Source organism: Lepidochelys olivacea, assembly GCF_965140295.1.
Source record: "Lepidochelys olivacea isolate rLepOli2 genome assembly, chromosome: 1".
In the NCBI taxonomy this organism is placed as follows: domain Eukaryota; kingdom Metazoa; phylum Chordata; order Testudines; family Cheloniidae; genus Lepidochelys; species Lepidochelys olivacea.
This window is the reverse complement of record NC_140411.1, coordinates 11,422,690-11,439,885: the sequence shown is the minus strand read 5'-3', so window position 1 is coordinate 11,439,885 and position 17,196 is coordinate 11,422,690. Positions and strand designations below refer to the sequence as shown.

Sequence of the window (17,196 nt, the reverse complement as noted above, 5' to 3'; positions counted from 1 at the left end):
CTTCACAAACAGGCCACTCCCTATTTTGGATGGTCTTTTGCAACCTGCTAAAGTATTTTGGTCAACTCCTACTTCTTGTCAGTTTATGTCCAAGAAAGTGAACAAATTGTATCAGGTTCTCAGGAAGGTTTCTCTTATTTTCTTACCCATCCTATACCAAATTTGCTGGTGGTGGCAGTTGCCAATAACATGTTTAGATCTAGCCATGCTCTCTCTACCTCTGTGGATAGAGAGGAGAGAAAGATTGATGCAGTTGGGAGAGAAGTTCTCGTCCTTTTCTGTGGAAATTAGAGTGGCTAATTAACAGGTAGTGATGGCCTATTACCATTTCCATTTGAAGAAAAGAATGGCATACTTTGTTAGGGTTGCCAGAGGATAAAAGAAGACTAACTAATGCTATTCTGACAGAAGAACAAAACAAGGCAAAGATCTCAGGGCATCATTTGATGCTTCAGATTCTTCTGCCAGAGCTTTGGCATCTGCAGTCTGCTTGTGGTGGTATGCTTGGCTCTGTCATCTTCTTTGGCTGAGGACACTAAAGTTAAAATGGAAGCCCTCCACTTTGAGAGTCTGTTCAGCTTCTCTGGGTCTCTATCCCTCAACCAGAAAGAGACCTTCTACTTGTTCTTTTCTATACCAGCGGCAGTATTTCCCTCAGTCTTCTACTTATTTTTCCTTTAATCAGAGGCAACAGAAACCTGTCTTCATTTCATAGCCAGCATAAAAAGAGGTCTTTCAGTTCTAGACCTCAGGTGATGCAACTAGCTCCTCTTCTTCAACTTCAGAAAACATCAGACCTCAGATTTGATGTGAGGATTGAGAGTCATTGACCAATCAGCAAGGATCAGTCCCCTCTTCTGTTTGGGGACAGGATAGCCCAATGCATTAACAAATAGAGGCTGATTACATTGGATGTATGGATACTAGAGAATATAGAGACAGGCTATGCCATTCAGTTAAAAAAACTGCCCCCTTTCAATTCCTCCACCCTTTCCTCTTGTGGGACCTAACTCACAAAATTATTTTACTAATGGAACATCACAAGCTGCTCTAGGTAGGAGCTGTAGAGGCTGTATCTGAACATCTCTTCCTGAAACAGAAAAAAAGATGGGGTTCTTGGTCTGATTTTAGATTTCAGAAAATTGAACAAGTACATGTGGAAATTCTGGTTTCATTTTTTAACCCTGGCCTCCATACTTTCCTCACTTACATTGATACCACCAATCCTGATTTCAAGAATGCTTATTTTCATTTTTACATCTGACCCAGTCATTGAAAATACCTGCATTTTGCTGTGGCAAGGTCCCATTTCCAGTATAAGGTACTCCTTTTAAGCCTATCATCTTCACTAAGAGTCTTTTCAAAGTGTATTTCTGTCTTACCCTGTTTTCTCAGATGTGCTGCTATTTTTGTTGACTCATATTTGAACTATCGGTTACTGAAAAGTGCTACACATGAGGATCTGTCACTCCACATCAAAGTTACAATCTCTGTCCTTTTGGATCTGGGTTTGCTTCTCAATGGCAAGAAGTCAAATATCTGTCCAACTCAGAGAATCCCTTTTATAGGTTCTATACTGGACTCAGTAGAAGGAAGAGCTTTTCCTCCAGAAGACAGTCTATAACAAGTGATTCTCCAAAATTGAGTCTGTCAATACTGGATCCTCTTTCTCATTCTCATGAGTTTGATGGCAACTTCCACTTATGTAATCCCCTTTGCTCATCTCAGAATGCACCCAGTGCAGCATTGGATGTTCCCAGTTTGCACATGCAGTCGGGACAGTCTTCATATATTTGTCACCATTCTTTGGGATGTTCTGGATTCATTGATGTGGTGGACAAAGAGATCAAATATTCTCAGAGGGCGTCCTATTCATTCACCCTTCACTGTTGGTTACAATAAGATCAAATACATCCGGTACTGGATGGGGAGCCCCTTTAATTCAGTTTACAATCCAGGGTCACTGGACTTTTCAAGAAAAGAACTTTCACATCAGTGTCTTGGAAGTAAGAACCATCCATTTGGGTCTCAGTTCGTTTCTCCCCCATGTACAAGAGAGTGTGGTACATGTGGCAATGGACAATACAACTACTATGTATGTGAACAGACGGGGGGACATCATTCCTTCCAGTTATGTGCTAAAGCAGTCAGAGTATGGGATTGATGCATCCTTCAGGAGATCTATCCAGTGGCCCTACATTTAGCCTGGGAAAACAATGTGCTAGCAGACTGTCTCAACAGGGACAGTTCTTAGATTCATGAGTGGTCCCTGAAGGATTGAGTAGGTAGCTTTCTATTGTATTTAAAGTAAATGTATTGTTGATTACTACACAACCTTGGGTTCGTCTTCAAGCTCAACAGAGTGAAATTGCATCTGGTGCTTTTCTCAAATTTGGAGGCTCTAGGAACACATGAAGTCCAAGGGTAATGACCACAGACACACAAGTACAAAGCCTCATTTTAAGAGATGATACAAGCAAGCTGCAGATTCTTAAGGGGCAATTTGCACTTGCTTACAGCTTGGAATCCCCATGTGTTCCATTCACAGGCTAAAAATCCCTGTAGCTGGGGTCCAGCACTTCCCCTCAGTTCAGTCTTTGTTCGTCAGTTGTTTCCAGGAGTCATCTTGTGTGAGGAGTGAAGAACACCAGATGATGTCACTCCCCGCCTTATATAGCTTTTGCATATGGCGGGAACCCTTTGTTTCAAAGCTTAGTTCCCAGACCGGTCTGTGGAAAAACAGATGGAGTCTAGAGACATGTGGTTACATTGAATGTCTTTGTAGAGTCATAGCAGCCATTACTCATAGGCTGTCAGTAGCATTCTCAAGAAGGCTTCCCAGGTGGGAGATAAGCTTCTGCTAAGGCCTATTGTTTTTTCCTAATAGCTCATTGCCCTGAATAGGCCCTTCCTCACCCAGCTATCTAGAATGAAAGCCTCTTGTCTAGTGGGCATTCTCCAGATGTAACTGCATTTTGAAATACAGATATTTAGTCAATATTCACAAATTCAGATACAAAAATGATATATGTATACAAACAGGATAATCATAGTCAGCAAGTAACATTTTCAATGACATCTCACATGACTTATCTTGCATAAAATACATTATAATTATGTCATAATCATATCATAATAATATCACTGTGAATAATATGGGGTGCAGTGTCACAGGATGTTTCCTGATGGGGTTTCCTGTGAAACCAGACCTTGGTTTTTTCCACTTTTACCCAACCAGGTAACCCTCTTTTATTTTGTCATTCTGACCACACCTAACATCTTATTCATATGCATGAAGATGTCAATCCTCTTTTCCTTTTTGGTACTTCCACACCCCATGAATATTGGGGTGCGGCATTGGGATGTGGTCAGGAGAGACATTCAAAGATGTTACAATCAGGTGTCTCATGGTCTTGGAATCATAGAATCATAGAATCATAGAATATCAGGGTTGGAAGGGACCCCAGAAGGTCATCTAGTCCAACCCCCTGCTCAAAGCAGGATCAATTCCCAGTTAAATCATCCCAGCCAGGGCTTTGTCAAGCCTGACCTTAAAAACCTCTAAGGAAGGAGATTCTACCACCTCCCTAGGTAACGCATTCCAGTGTTTCACCACCCTCTTAGTGAAAAAGTTTTTCCTAATATCCAATCTAAACCTCCCCCACTGCAACTTGAGACCATTACTCCTCGTTCTGTCATCTGCTACCATTGAGAACAGTCTAGAGCCATCCTCTTTGGAACCCCCTTTCAGGTAGTTGAAAGCAGCTATCAAATCCCCCCTCATTCTTCTCTTCTGCAGGCTAAACAATCCCAGCTCCCTCAGCCTCTCCTCATAACTCATGTGTTCCAGTCCCCTAATCATTTTTGTTGCCCTTCGCTGGACTCTCTCCAATTTATCCACATCCTTCTTGAAGTGTGGGGCCCAAAACTGGACACAGTACTCCAGATGAGGCCTCACCAATGTCGAATAGAGGGGAACGATCACGTCCCTCGATCTGCTCGCTATGCCCCTACTTATACATCCCAAAATGCCATTGGCCTTCTTGGCAACAAGGGCACACTGCTGACTCATATCCAGCTTCTCGTCCACTGTCACCCCTAGGTCCTTTTCCGCAGAACTGCTGCCTAGCCATTCGGTCCCTAGTCTATAGCTGTGCATTGGGTTCTTCCGTCCTAAGTGCAGGACCCTGCACTTATCCTTATTGAACCTCATCAGATTCCTTTTGGCCCAATCTTCCAATTGGTCTAGGTCCTTCTGTATCCTATCCCTCCCCTCCAGCGTATCTACCACTCCTCCCAGTTTAGTATCATCCGCAAATTTGCTGAGAGTGCAATCCACACCATCCTCCAGATCATTTATGAAGATATTGAATAAAACCGGCCCCAGGACCGACCCTTGGGGCACTCTACTTGATACCGGCTGCCAACTAGACATGGAGCCATTGATCACTACCCGTTGAGCCCGACAATTTAGCCAGCTTTCTACCCACCTTATAGTGCATTCATCCAGCCCATACTTCCTTAACTTGCTGACAAGAATACTATGGGAGACCGTGTCAAAAGCTTTGCTAAAGTCAAGAAAGTCAAGAAACAATACATCCACTGCTTTCCCTTCATCCACAGTGCAATGCATGCATGCAAACATGCAATGCATGTTTCCATAACATCGCATGTTTGCACATCTTATGCAGTAACCTTGTGACCTTGCTGGCATGGGGTTATTCCTAGGCCACCCACTCATGTCAAGCATTCTTAAGCCTGGCCTACTATGTCTAAGATAAAATCTTACAGGTGTCGGCCTATAGGCCAGTGGTGGGCCTCAGGGACGTGCTAGCTGCCGCTTCCCACAGCTCCCATTGGCTGGGAATGGCAAACGGCAGCCACTGGGAGCTGCGGGCAGCCATGCCTGTGGATGGTCAATGTAAACAAACTGTCTTGTGGCCCGCCAGAGGATTAGCTTGACGGGCCACGTGCAGCCCATGGGCCGCAGGTTGCCTTCCACTGCTATAGGCATTGTGTTTCAGCCATGCTTTACTTATATACCTAATACACACTCATCACTCCAGGAGGGTGGCCATAGGCTTGGTGGGGCCCCTCGCGAAGAGTGCCATGAGCTTCCGATACACCTTTTTTATAGAGGAGATGCCACTTGCTTCTCCGAGGCCATGCCACTGAGGAGTGCCACAGCCCTCCTTCATTGCAGCAGAACTCCTAAAGATCTTCACCCAGGTGGGCCTGCCCCGTGAGATTCTGACCAACCAGAACACGAATTTTATGTCCTGACTCCTTGGAGAGGTTTGTGGCCTCGTGGGAATCAAAAGACTCCGGACATCCATATATCGTCCGCAGACAGATGGTTTGATTGAGCAGTCCAACCCAATATTAAAAAGCATTCTCTGGAAGTTTCCACTGGAAGAACTTCACTGGTGGGAGCAGCTTCTTCTTCCCCATTACTCGCCATTTGGGAGGTGCTACAGGCCTTCACTAAATTTTCTCCATTTGAGCTGCTATGTAGCCGCCAGCTACGGGGATTGCTGGATCTCATGAGGGAGACATGAGAGCAGACACTGTCCCAGACCAAGGGTTTACTCCAATATGTAATACAGCTCCAAGAACTCCACATAAAACAGAGCCTCTGAGCTGTCCAAGGACCCCAGATGAGAGGATATAATCAGGGCACACAAGTGCAGACCTTCGAACCAGGAGATCAGGTCCTTGTACTGCTCCCCTCCAAGGAGTCAAAATTGCTAGCTTGCTGGCAGGATCTGTATGAGATGATCTGCCAGACAGGCCTTGTCAACTGTGAGGTCCAACAGCCCAACTAGAAAAAGAAGTGCCAGATTTTCCACATTCATCTTCTGAAACCCTGGCACGAAAGAGAAGTGCTATTGATGATCCTCTACCCCCTGGAACACAAACTGGGGCCACAGGCCATCATGGAAACAGAACCGGAGACACCCCTGCTCAGGGATACACTTTTAGAGGACCATCTGAAGCAAGCCTGGTGTCTCACTGAGGCTTTGCCTAGGACTTTCACAGCCATGCTGGGGGAGACCACCCAGGTCTGCCACACCATCTGCACCAACCCCAGAGAGGTCATCCATGGAACAACCCAGCCGCTCTTGCACGACTAGTAAGAAGTGGTGGAACAGGAGATCCAAGCTATGTTGGAACTTGGGGTCATCAAGCGATCCTCCAGAAGTGGCAGAGCCCTATTGTGCTTGTCCCCAAGCCGGACGGGACCTGGCAGTTCTGTATCAACTTCCGGAGGGTCAATGTAATTTTCCAATTCAACACATAACCAATGCCGCAGGTAGACCACCTGGGAGAGGCACAGTATATTACTACCCTTGATTTAGCAAAGTTACTTTAAGGTGAATAAATGTTCTTTCTCCCTCCACACAGCAATTCCTAGCCTCTCCTCCAGCAACTTCAACACACTTCCATTCAGTCCTCTCTCTCCTGCACAGATACGCATTTTACACACACACTGGTGCTGCTGACATCATGGCGATAGCTGGAGGCAGCCAGAGACATGAGTTCAGGCAGTTGCTCTGTAGTGTATGTATCACCCATGTGGCGCCTTGGCTGTTAGTGCCACTGCTTTAGAGAAGCGTTTTTCTGTCCATGGGGTGGTCACAGGGAGGGACCCTGTCTGGCCTATATACTCCTTCCATGCTTCCTGTGGATCCCAGTCTGCCCCCCAGAAGGTAGTTGGTGCAGAAGGCAGTGGCTCGCCTATTAGCATGTGACAGGAATGTTGTGTGATCTGTCCTAGGTATCTGTTCATTTGTGGCTGCAGTTCTGGATGTTGGGTATGACATTTAAAGCTCTGTCTAGCCTGGAATCCAGGTTTCGAGAGACTGCCTCTCTTACAGCGGCAGCTAACATTTGCTGGGGTGCTCTGGTTGAATTACCAGGGTTGGGAGAAGCAGAGCATTCTCATTTGAGAACACTTACATAGTTGTAGACTGTTGCCATGATCCCCGTTAGTTGTTGCTCAACCAAGCCTGTACCTCTGTTACTTTTTCCTTGTGAATCAAACCCTCAAGATCCCTGATAGTTTCGTTATTTTTTTTTCACTCCCCCTAATCTGTAAATATCCTTCTGTAACTGTAGTGCTGAACAATGAACTCAATTCCAGGTGTGGTCACTCTAAACCCATATGGAAAAGAAGTATTCTTTCCTTACTCCATGATCTGATGCTTGTGCGTACACAACCTGAAACTGCATTAGCTTTTTTTTGGTCAGCTATATTGCATCATAATTCATGTGCAATAAGCCAACCACACAGCATGCCCACGTGCTGCCAGCACATGGCATCCATGACTAGGGGGGACGCACAGCAGAAACAAGCATCAATGCTGGCACCTTTTCTGCAGACCAAACAAATGTGGAGGCCCTCTTTGCTAGTATTGTCAATGTACGTACGAGATAGCTGTATGTGTGTGTGAGGCATGTACACTTCATACAGGGACAAGCTTCTGTTTACACGGAAATGTTTGTTACAGTTGTATGAGTAAGTCCTAAGTGCAAACAAAGTGTAATGTTCTGTGTCTGTTTCTTTCCAAGTGTCCAATAGTGACATTGTCATCATCATGGGAATAGCAATTGGAAGCATACTTCTTCTTCTTCTGGTTCTCAGCTTTGCTGTGCATAAAAGAACTCAAATTGCTCGGGTCTTTAGCAGGTAAGTAAAATTCCATTCATATTTACACTATATGATAAGGTTATGACACTTACTTATTTCTAATCCCAGCTCCCCCAGTGTTACACTTGGCTGTAAACTTGCCAAGCATTGCTGGTCACCTGCAAAAGCACCTCTGTTACACTTCCTAACTGGTCCATTATTAGCCTAGGGTGCTGTCACAGACTGATGGGCTCCCCACTACTGGACACTCACCAGACTGCTGTGAGGTAATCTAATTTAGAGCCAGCTGGAAATTTTCTGCCAAAACTTAGTTTAGTCAGAAAATGCCAGTTAGGCAGATTAAAACGTTTCATCAAATCTAGTACAGATTCAATGAAACCTTCATCAATCACCATCTCCACACAGTGCCAGGGGATGGGGAAGGACAGCACTGGTGTTCTTTACCTTCCCACCTTTCCCATAGCTCCAGAGGGACAGATAGTTTCTGCATCGGAAGCTCTGCCTCCCCACTTTCCCAACTGGCTCTAGGGGACAGACAGGCAGAGCACCACCTTACTTGCTCTGGGAACTTGAGGGGATTGGCAGGGAAACAGAGAGAAGGGGCTCTCTGCCTCTCCAGCAGCAGGGCTGGAGGCTTCTTGTCAATTTATTGTGAAATTGACTTGAACCTTCCTTGTGGGTAGCTGGGAAGCTAAAAAGTTATGTTTTGGTTGTCTCAAAGTGGAATTTTTCTTCCAAGTCCTTACTTCAATTTTTTTTTTTGTGGTTTTGACATTTTGTCCAGTTTTGGGATTAAATATTCTCAAAACCATGAAAGTTTTAACAGAAAGAGACTCCCTCACACACTTCCTCTTTTTGCCCACTTTTAATCCACAAATTGAATCCCATGTGCCTTTTGCTTGCTGGAACAGGGTTGAGTTAGGCACTGTTCCTGGCTTTGTGCCTCTGGCCACACACTCCTGGAGCAGACCTCAAGTAGGAGACCCCTCTTGGCAGCGGTGACCTCTGCAGTCTAAATGTCTAGGTCCTAAAACTAGTGCAGTGTCCCCAACAGCTTTAGCACATTCCCCAGATTCCCACTGAAGGTGTGAGCCTTCTGGTTTACAGTTTAACTTTTCAGGGGTACCTCTAGTGAAAGCCAAGAGACATACACAGACTTCCCATTAGTGATGGGCATGCTAGCTATATCCACTGCCTTTCTAGGTGCCAAATCTGTATTGGTTTTGGGAGCAGGTCTAGGAAGAACAGGTAGATGACACTTAGAGTGGGTACTCCCTGTGATCCTCATCAGACCCAGGCCTGCACAATCCCCACATATAACAGTCTTCGGTAACTGAAGTCCCTGTTGACTTTCACTGCAGCCTATTCTCCTGATAGGCCTTCTTGGGAAGAGACCATGGGAGACTCCTCTAAGGCTTCAAATAAGTTGTTTTCCAATTATCCTCTGAGAGTTGTCAGCACCAAGAGACCTAGATCACTTCAGAGAATTGATGCCCAAAAAAGAAGTGTTGTTGAGGCTCCAAGCTCCTTCAGTATTGAGTGCCCAGTGCCACCTAAAAAAAAGGCTTCCAGTAGCTCTAAGTCTCCTGGTACCCAATACTGCTGGGAACCACCAATTGACCCATGCCGTGTGTCCAGTACCAAAGAAACCATACAAGAGACACTCTGATGTTTCGAAAGTCTCAGTACTGACCTCTGCACCCTCCACACCATCCATGGCCTCTGAATCACAGACAACTACTGTGCAGTCGGAGCACCAGATGCCCCCAAAGACCAGAGTAGCACCGGTACTTACCCCGATTGGCTTAAACTCTAACTAGTCCCCCCTCTATTCAGCTGACCTCTGGTCCTGGAGGAGTTTAGCTTTCCTAAAGACCTCTTTGTCTCAGATGAACCTGACTCTCCACTGCACATAGGTACGCAGGGTCTTTTGGTATCCCACTTGTCCTCTATATTGTCTTTTTCCCTGGTACCAACATACCACCGTGTACTGAAAATACAATTCATGGGGCATACTTGGATTCACTGACAGCCAGGGTCTACCTCCCCACCGACAGATTCATAACATTAGCATATCTAGTCAGGACCATTCAGGGGAGTCCATGAACTGCAGTAAGGAATTGTGTACAGCTCCTGGGTCATATGGAAGCCTGCACCTTCGTGACTGATCATGCAAAACTATGCATCCGCTGCTTCCAGAGCTGGCTCAGAATGGCCTGTTTTCTGAGCAGGCAAGTCATGTTTTCCCTCCCCATGAAGAACTCCCTAGACTGGTAAAAAAATCAATTCAATGTCTGTGCTGGTATTCTTTTCATTCTCCCACCTCCAACAACAACCTTCACAAAGGATACATCTCTCTTGAGATAGGGAGCTCACCTCAATACTCTCACAACTCAGGGTAGATGGTCACCTCAGGAAACCAATCTCCACATCTACCTTTTGGAAATTAGGGCTGTCAGGAATGCTTGCCTTCATTTCTCGCCTCTCAATGGGGCAAATCAGTTAGATCATGATGGCCAATATGGCCTGCATATTCTACATCCATAAACAGGAAGGAATAATTACTCAAAAATGTTCCAGTATCTGAGATATTGTAGGGCTGCTACATGGGCTCCATTACATACATTTTCTAAGCACTATGCCTTGATCCATGCCACCTGATCCAAGGCGGCACTTAGTAATGAGGTACTATTGTCAGTTCTGCGCTTAGTTCTAAAGCTCCCTCCTCCTTCTAGGGATACAGCTCAGGAGCCACCCAAAGTGGAGCACCTATAGAGACACTACGTGAAGAAGAGGTTTCTCAACTTATGCCATAACTGCAGTTCTTCGAGATGTGTCCCCCTGTGGGTGCTCCACTATTTTCCCTTCTCCTCTACTTCAGACTGTTCTCAGTAGGATGTTTGGATGGAGAAGGAACAGAGTGCAGTTCTCCCGTACAGCTCTATATATCCTCAGTGTGCAGCACAAGAGTGCATAGTATGCACACGCAGGTTGAATGGACACTGCTAATGGAAAATCTCCGATTAAGGGCTCAAGAGGCGTATGCGCACCTGAAATGGACTAACCTATTCTTCTGCAGGAGGTAGTCACTCCTCAAAACAGGAGCAAAAGAACTAGCACCTTCAGCAAGAAAGGGAAAGGGGTTTATTCAAGGTACTTCCTTGTCCTAAAAAGACAGGGACCCATCTTGGGCTGCAAGGAACTGAACAAATTTATCTGCAAGCTGAAGTTCAGAATGGTGACCTTGTTGCATATTATGCCTTCTCTAAATCCAGGAAATTGGTTCATGGTCCTTGATCCATGGTCCTTGATCTTAGAGACGTCTACTTCCATGTGAATACTCAACCAGCACACATGAGATTCCTAAGGTTCATGGCCAGCCAGCAACACTACCAGTATCGGGTCCTTCCCTTTGGACTCTTGGCAGTACTGAGAGTTTTCATTGAGGTATTGTAGGTGTGGAAGTTTATTTTAATCAACACGGATGGTGATGTACCTTTACTTGGACAATTGGCTTTTAAAGAGACAATCTTACCAGGAAACACAGGAAGCAACCACCATGCTTCTAGACCTGGTCAGAAGGCTCAGTCTCAAGACGAACCTGGGAAAGTCCACCTGCAGCATGCAGATAATTTATCAGAATGTGGGTGGACAGTGTGAGGACAAGGGCATACTTATAGATTCATAGATTCATAAATTCCAAAGCCAGAAGAGACCATTTTGATCATCTAGTCTGACCTCATCCATAATACAGGCCATAGAACTTCCCCAAAATAATTCCTAGAGCAGATCTTTTAGAAAAACATACAATCTTGATTTTAAAATTGCCAGTGATGGAGAATTCATTGTGACCCTTGATAAATTGTTCCAATGGTTAATTACCTTCACAGTTAAAAATGTATGCCTTATTTCCACTCTAAATTTGTCTAGCTCTGACTTCCAGCCATTGGATCCTGTTACACCTTTTTGTGCTAGATTTAAGAGCTCGTTATTAAATATTTGTTCCCCTTGTAGATACTTATACATTGAAATCAACTCACCATGTTACCTTCTCTTTGTTAAACTAAATAGTTTGAACTTCGAGTCTATCACTGAGACATATTTTTCTAATCCTTTAATCATTCTCTTGGTTCTTCTCTGAACCCTCTCCAATTTATCAATAGCCTTCTTAAATTGTGGGTACCAGAACTGGACATAGTATTCCAGCAGCAGAAGAAGAAAAATAATCTCTCTACTCTTACTCAAGATTCCCCTGTTTATGTATTCCAGGATCCCATTAGCACTTTTTGGCCACAGCATTACACAGGGAGCTTATGTTTATCTGATTATACACCATGACCCCCAAATCTTTCTCATAGATTCATAGACTCATAGATATTAAGGTCAGAAGGGACCATTATGATCCTCTAGTCTGACCTCCTGCACAACGCAGGCCACAGAATCTCACCCACCCACTCCTGCAATAAACCTCTTACCTATGTCTGAGCTATTGAAGTCCTCAAATCATAGTTTAAAGACTTCAAGATGCTGAGAATCCTCCAGGAAGTGACCCGTTACCCAAGTTACAGAGGAAGGCAAAAAAACCCCAGGGCCTCTTCCAATCTGCCCTGGAGGAAAATTTCTCCCGACCCCAAATATGGTGATCAGCTGAACCCTGAGCATGTGGGCAAGATTCACCAGCCAGATACCCAGGAAAGAATTCTCTGTAGTAACTCAGATCCCACCCCATCTAACATCCAATCACACGCCATTGGGCCTATTTACCACTAATAGTCAAAGATCAATTAATTGCCAAAATCATGTTATCCCATCATACCATCTCCTCCCTAAACTTGTTGAGTTTAATCTTGAAGCCAGATAGTCTTTTGCCCCCACTGCTTCCCTTGGAAGGCTATTCCAGAACTTCACTCCTCTGATGGTTAGAAACCTTCGTCTAATTTCAAGTCTAAACTCCCCGATGGCCAGTTTATATCCATTTGTTCTTGTGTCCACATTGGTACTGAGCTTAAATAATTCTTCTCCCTCTCCGGTATTTATCCCTATCATATCTCCCCTCAACCTTCTGTTGGTTAGGCTAAACAAGCCAAGCTCCTTGAGTCTTCTTTCATAAGGCAGGTTTTCCATTCCTCGGATCATCCTAGTAGCCCTTCTCTGTACCTGTTCCAGTTTGAATTCATCCTTCTTAAACATGGGAGACCAGAACTGCACACAGTATTCCAGATGAGGTCTCACCAGTGCCTTGTATAACGGTATTAACACCGCCTTATCTCGCTTGACGCATCCCAAGACCGCATTAGCTTTTTTCAAGGCCATATCACATTGATGACTCATAGTCATCCTGTGGTCAACCAATACTCCAAGGTCCTTCTCCTTCTCCGTTACTTCTAATTGATGCGTCCCCAGCTTATAACTAAAATTCTTGTTATTAATCCCTAAATGCATGACCTTACACTTCTCACTATTAAATTTCATCCTATTACTATTACTCCAGTTTACAAGGTCATCCAGATCCTCCTGTATGATATCCCGGTCCTTCTCTAAATTGGCAATACGTCCCAGCTTTGTATCATCCGCAAACTTTATTAGCACATTCCCACTTTTTGTGCCGAGGTCAGTAATAAAAAGATTAAATAAGATTGGTCCCAAAACCGATCCCTGAGGAATTCCACTGGTAACCTCCCTCCAGCCTGACAGTCCATCTTTCAGTGTGAGCCGCTGTAGTCTCCCCTTAACCAATTCCTTATCCACCTTTCAATTTTCATATTGATCCCCATCTTTTCCAATTTAACTAATAATTCCCCATGTGGCACCGTATCAAATGCCTTACTGAAATCTAGGTAAATTAGATCCACTGCGTTTCCTGTGTCTAAAAAATCTGTTACTTTCTCAAAGAAGGAGATCAGGTTGGTTTGACATGATCTACCTTTTGTAAAACCATGTTGTATTTTGTCCCATTTACCGTTGACCTCAATGTCCTTAACTACCTTCTCCTTCAAATTTTTTTCCAAGACCTTGATACTACAGATGTCAAACTAACAGGCCTGTAGTTACCTGGATCACTTTTTTTCCTTTCTTAAAAATAGGAACTATGTTCACAATTCTTCATATCAGCCGCTCCATTATCATGCCTGGGATCAACATCAAGTTGACAGGCCTATAATTAAGCCTGTCCTGTTCACCCTTTTTTAAAATTGGCACATTTGCTTTCTTTCAGTATTCTGCAACTTCCCCAGTGCTCCAAAACGTATTAAGAATCAACATTAACAAACCTGCAAGCTCCTCAGCTAGCTCTTTTAGAACTCTTGGACAGAAGTTAGCTGGACCTGCTAATTTTAAAATGGCTTACTTTAGTAGCTTCAGTTTAACATCTTCCATAGATAGTAGTGGAATGGAAAGAGGTTGTTATCACTGTAGCAAGGTGGAGTGGCCTCCTTCTGATACAGACAGGGAGGAACCACTCCCCACCTCCTGGTGGAGCCAGGCCAGGCCCACCTCTTGCACTAGAAGCAGAGGGGAGGAACAGGAAGTATAAGAGGCAGATCCTCCAGCTCAGTTGAGGGAGAGCCAGCGAAAGAGTCAGGCGCTGCTGCCTTGCTGTTTGCCCATGAACTAGGGACTGAGCTGTGTCAACCCCTGTCTCTGGAGGAATATCCAGGGGAGCTGCCACCTGGCAAATATCTGGAGGAGCTGCCACTCGGTGAATACCACGAGGAGCTGCTGGAACTGCTGGCTGCCAAGTACCTCGAGGACCCATGAGCGATAAAGCCCTGTGACCAAGTAGGGACAGAAAGTAGCCCAGGGAAGCCAGACACTAGTCTGGTTGTGTTTGCTGAAGCCACAGTCAGCGTTTTTCAGCAGGATCCCAGTTGACCAAGTGGTGGGATTCCCCACCACTGTTAGGCCCTGGGTTGGGACCTGGTGGATTAGGCTGCCAACCCCATCCTTGGGATGGCAGCCTACCCACCTTAGGTCGGATAGCCTGCATTTGTTTGCTGTCTTCCCCAGTCAGAGAGCTGGGCGATAGACTGCTTCTGCTGTGTCCATCCAGGCATCTGGAGCCTGACTGTCTGCCATCTGCTATAGACTGTTTTTGCTCTGCCCCACCAAGAGGACATGAGCCTGACTACTTAGTATTGCTTGGCCCTGCCCAGAGGGCTGAGCCTGGATGTGTTTGCTGCCTGCCCTAGCCAGCGGGCTGGCTATAGACTCTTTACTAATATAGAGTGCTAATCCCCTGTTGATCAGCCCTTAGCCATTAGATGGTGTAGCGAGGCAGAGGGCCTTCCTCTGATGCAAACAAGGAGGAACGACTCCAAGCTTCTAAAATCACCATATGATGATACTGTAGATGTTTTTACCTAAATATAGAACAGAGATAATTTTTGCATATCTGCCTTTTCTGTCTTATTATTGATAATCTACCATTTCCATCTAGTAATAGACCAATACCATTTTCAGAATTATTTTTGTTCCAACTGTATTTAAAAAACTCTTTCTTATGGTCTTTGCCCCTGCTGGTCATAGATTTTTGCTTGTGTCCCTTTGCTTCCCTTATCAATTTTCAAATATTCCTAACTTCTGATTTATATTCTTTACTCTCAACTTCCGCTTTCTTCCATTTGTTATATATTATTTTGTTATTTATTACAGCTGTTTTCACTTCCTCTCTAAATTAGAGTGGATTTTTTAACCAGCACTGCCTTCTTCCTTTATTGTGACTTTTGGGGCATCTAGTAAGGTATTCTTAAATGGTTCCCAATTATCAGTCACATTTTTCTGATTAAATTCTTCCATCCAGCTGATTTGGCTCATAATTGTTTTCAGATTTGTGAATTGGCTCTATTAAAGCACCATGTGTCTATATTACTGATCTGACTTTATTCTGCTTTCATATTATAAATGGGATCAAGTCATGATCTTGTATCTCACCTGCCATTATTTTTTAGTTCTGTGATTAGTTCCTCTTTAGTTGTTAGGACAAGGTCTAATATAAAATTCCCCAATGTTAGCTGCAACACTTTTTGAGTTAGGAAATTGTCATTGATTATGTTTAGAAATTCGAAGAATGTTTTAATACTGGCAGCATGAGAATTCTACCATATGTCACACAGAAGATCACTTCCTCTCTATTGTCAGACTCAGACAGGAAATCTGGATGACCCTCAGAATGTCAGTGTGATGCTGCCTGGCCCTTTTAGGTGCTTGCAGTGGTATGACCTATGTTGACCCTGTTTCCAAGGCTCCAGATGAGATGGGTACAAGTTTTGTTATGGACTGTATACATGCCAAGCAAACATGGTCTCTATTTATTAGTCATAGTCCCCAAGAGGATCTTAGCCTCCCATATTTTGTGGGAGGACAGAGGAAACGGTGTGTGTGTTGGGGAGATGTGCCTTACAGAAGTCTCTGGATATTACATCATGAAGACTCCAAATGGGTTTCTGGTACATTCTAAAGAGACTAGCTTCGCTGGTCATCAGAGTGCACTTATTTTACTTTGTTCAGGACCTATTATAATAGCATCATGACTGCAGATGTAATAAGAAACTTGTGTGTGAGTGTAGGAGTATCTTACCTGCTCTAGCATTGGGTGCTTCAGCTGCCGCAGTTTCCCTTCTGCCTCCAGTCTTCCACAGCTGGTAGGCTGCTCTGCTGCTTTAAGTGGGTTTATTGGCATTTTTCCCTCTGGCCAAACCTAAATTTAGCATCAATCCACTTTCAGGGATCAAAGGTTATACCAAGTGCTATGGAAAACCTGGAGTGAGGAATTCCAGAGAGATGGAGGCTGGCAGGAGCCAACATTTGCACACTGATGCCAGTTACTTAAGGTGAAAGAGCAACCCATCCAGCTAGACTGGTTTAATCTGAAATGCAGAAACATGATTAATTAACATTCTTTCATGTAACACAGCTGGTTTGATAGATGTTAGAAGCATCTTCTCAAAACCATGCATAATAATTACAGTTTCAGCTTGTTCACAAACTGAATTGTCTAAACAGCATGTGGTTTGTATTGTAGGCCCTCCAGAAAAAGACAGACAGCAGAAGGTAGATCTGATGCTGCAGACACAGTAAGTGTTTTTCACATAGCTCACTTCAGTTACTCTTTAATATGCGAAGAGCACATGAGCATTTTCTAGTCTGGAAGATCAAAATTTCTCTTCTTTTTTTCAATTTGAAAAATGATCATGGAGAGCTGAAAATAATAAAGCCAGAATATGAGTATTGCAACTGCTACAGATAAGGTTCCCAAAGCCATTCCATCTTAATCTTTTATTTTTAGCTCCTTGTAGCTTTCCAAAACATTCACATTTGGGGGTGAATTTTTTGAACCCCATGGGTTGCTTTTATTTTGGTTGGTTAGGTTTTGTTTTGTTTTTTTGATTAAGCAAAAAAGTCATTGAGCTATTTTACAAACAAGGAGATTTGGAAACACATTTTCCCAATGCAAAAAAAAATCTGCAAGCTTTCTCTCAGTTATAGCACAGGAACATTTTGGGATAGCAACTTGATATTTGGCAGGAAAAAAGCCCTCTTTATACATC

General features: G+C 44.1%; 1 protein-coding gene across 1 annotated transcript in view; it reads left to right on the top strand.

Annotated features, from left to right (window-relative positions):
- Positions 1-10,426, top strand: part of LOC311514775 (disintegrin and metalloproteinase domain-containing protein 29-like) — a gene marked incomplete at both ends in the record, with an annotated part of 70,751 nt that extends 60,325 nt beyond the window's left edge. The window contains 2 exons of the mRNA XM_084617470.1: positions 7,573-7,690; positions 10,387-10,426. Coding sequence (XP_084473596.1) covers positions 7,573-7,690; positions 10,387-10,426 — 158 coding nt within the window. The remainder of the gene's footprint in view (positions 1-7,572; positions 7,691-10,386) is intronic.
- Between the last annotated feature and the right edge of the window lie 6,770 nt (positions 10,427-17,196).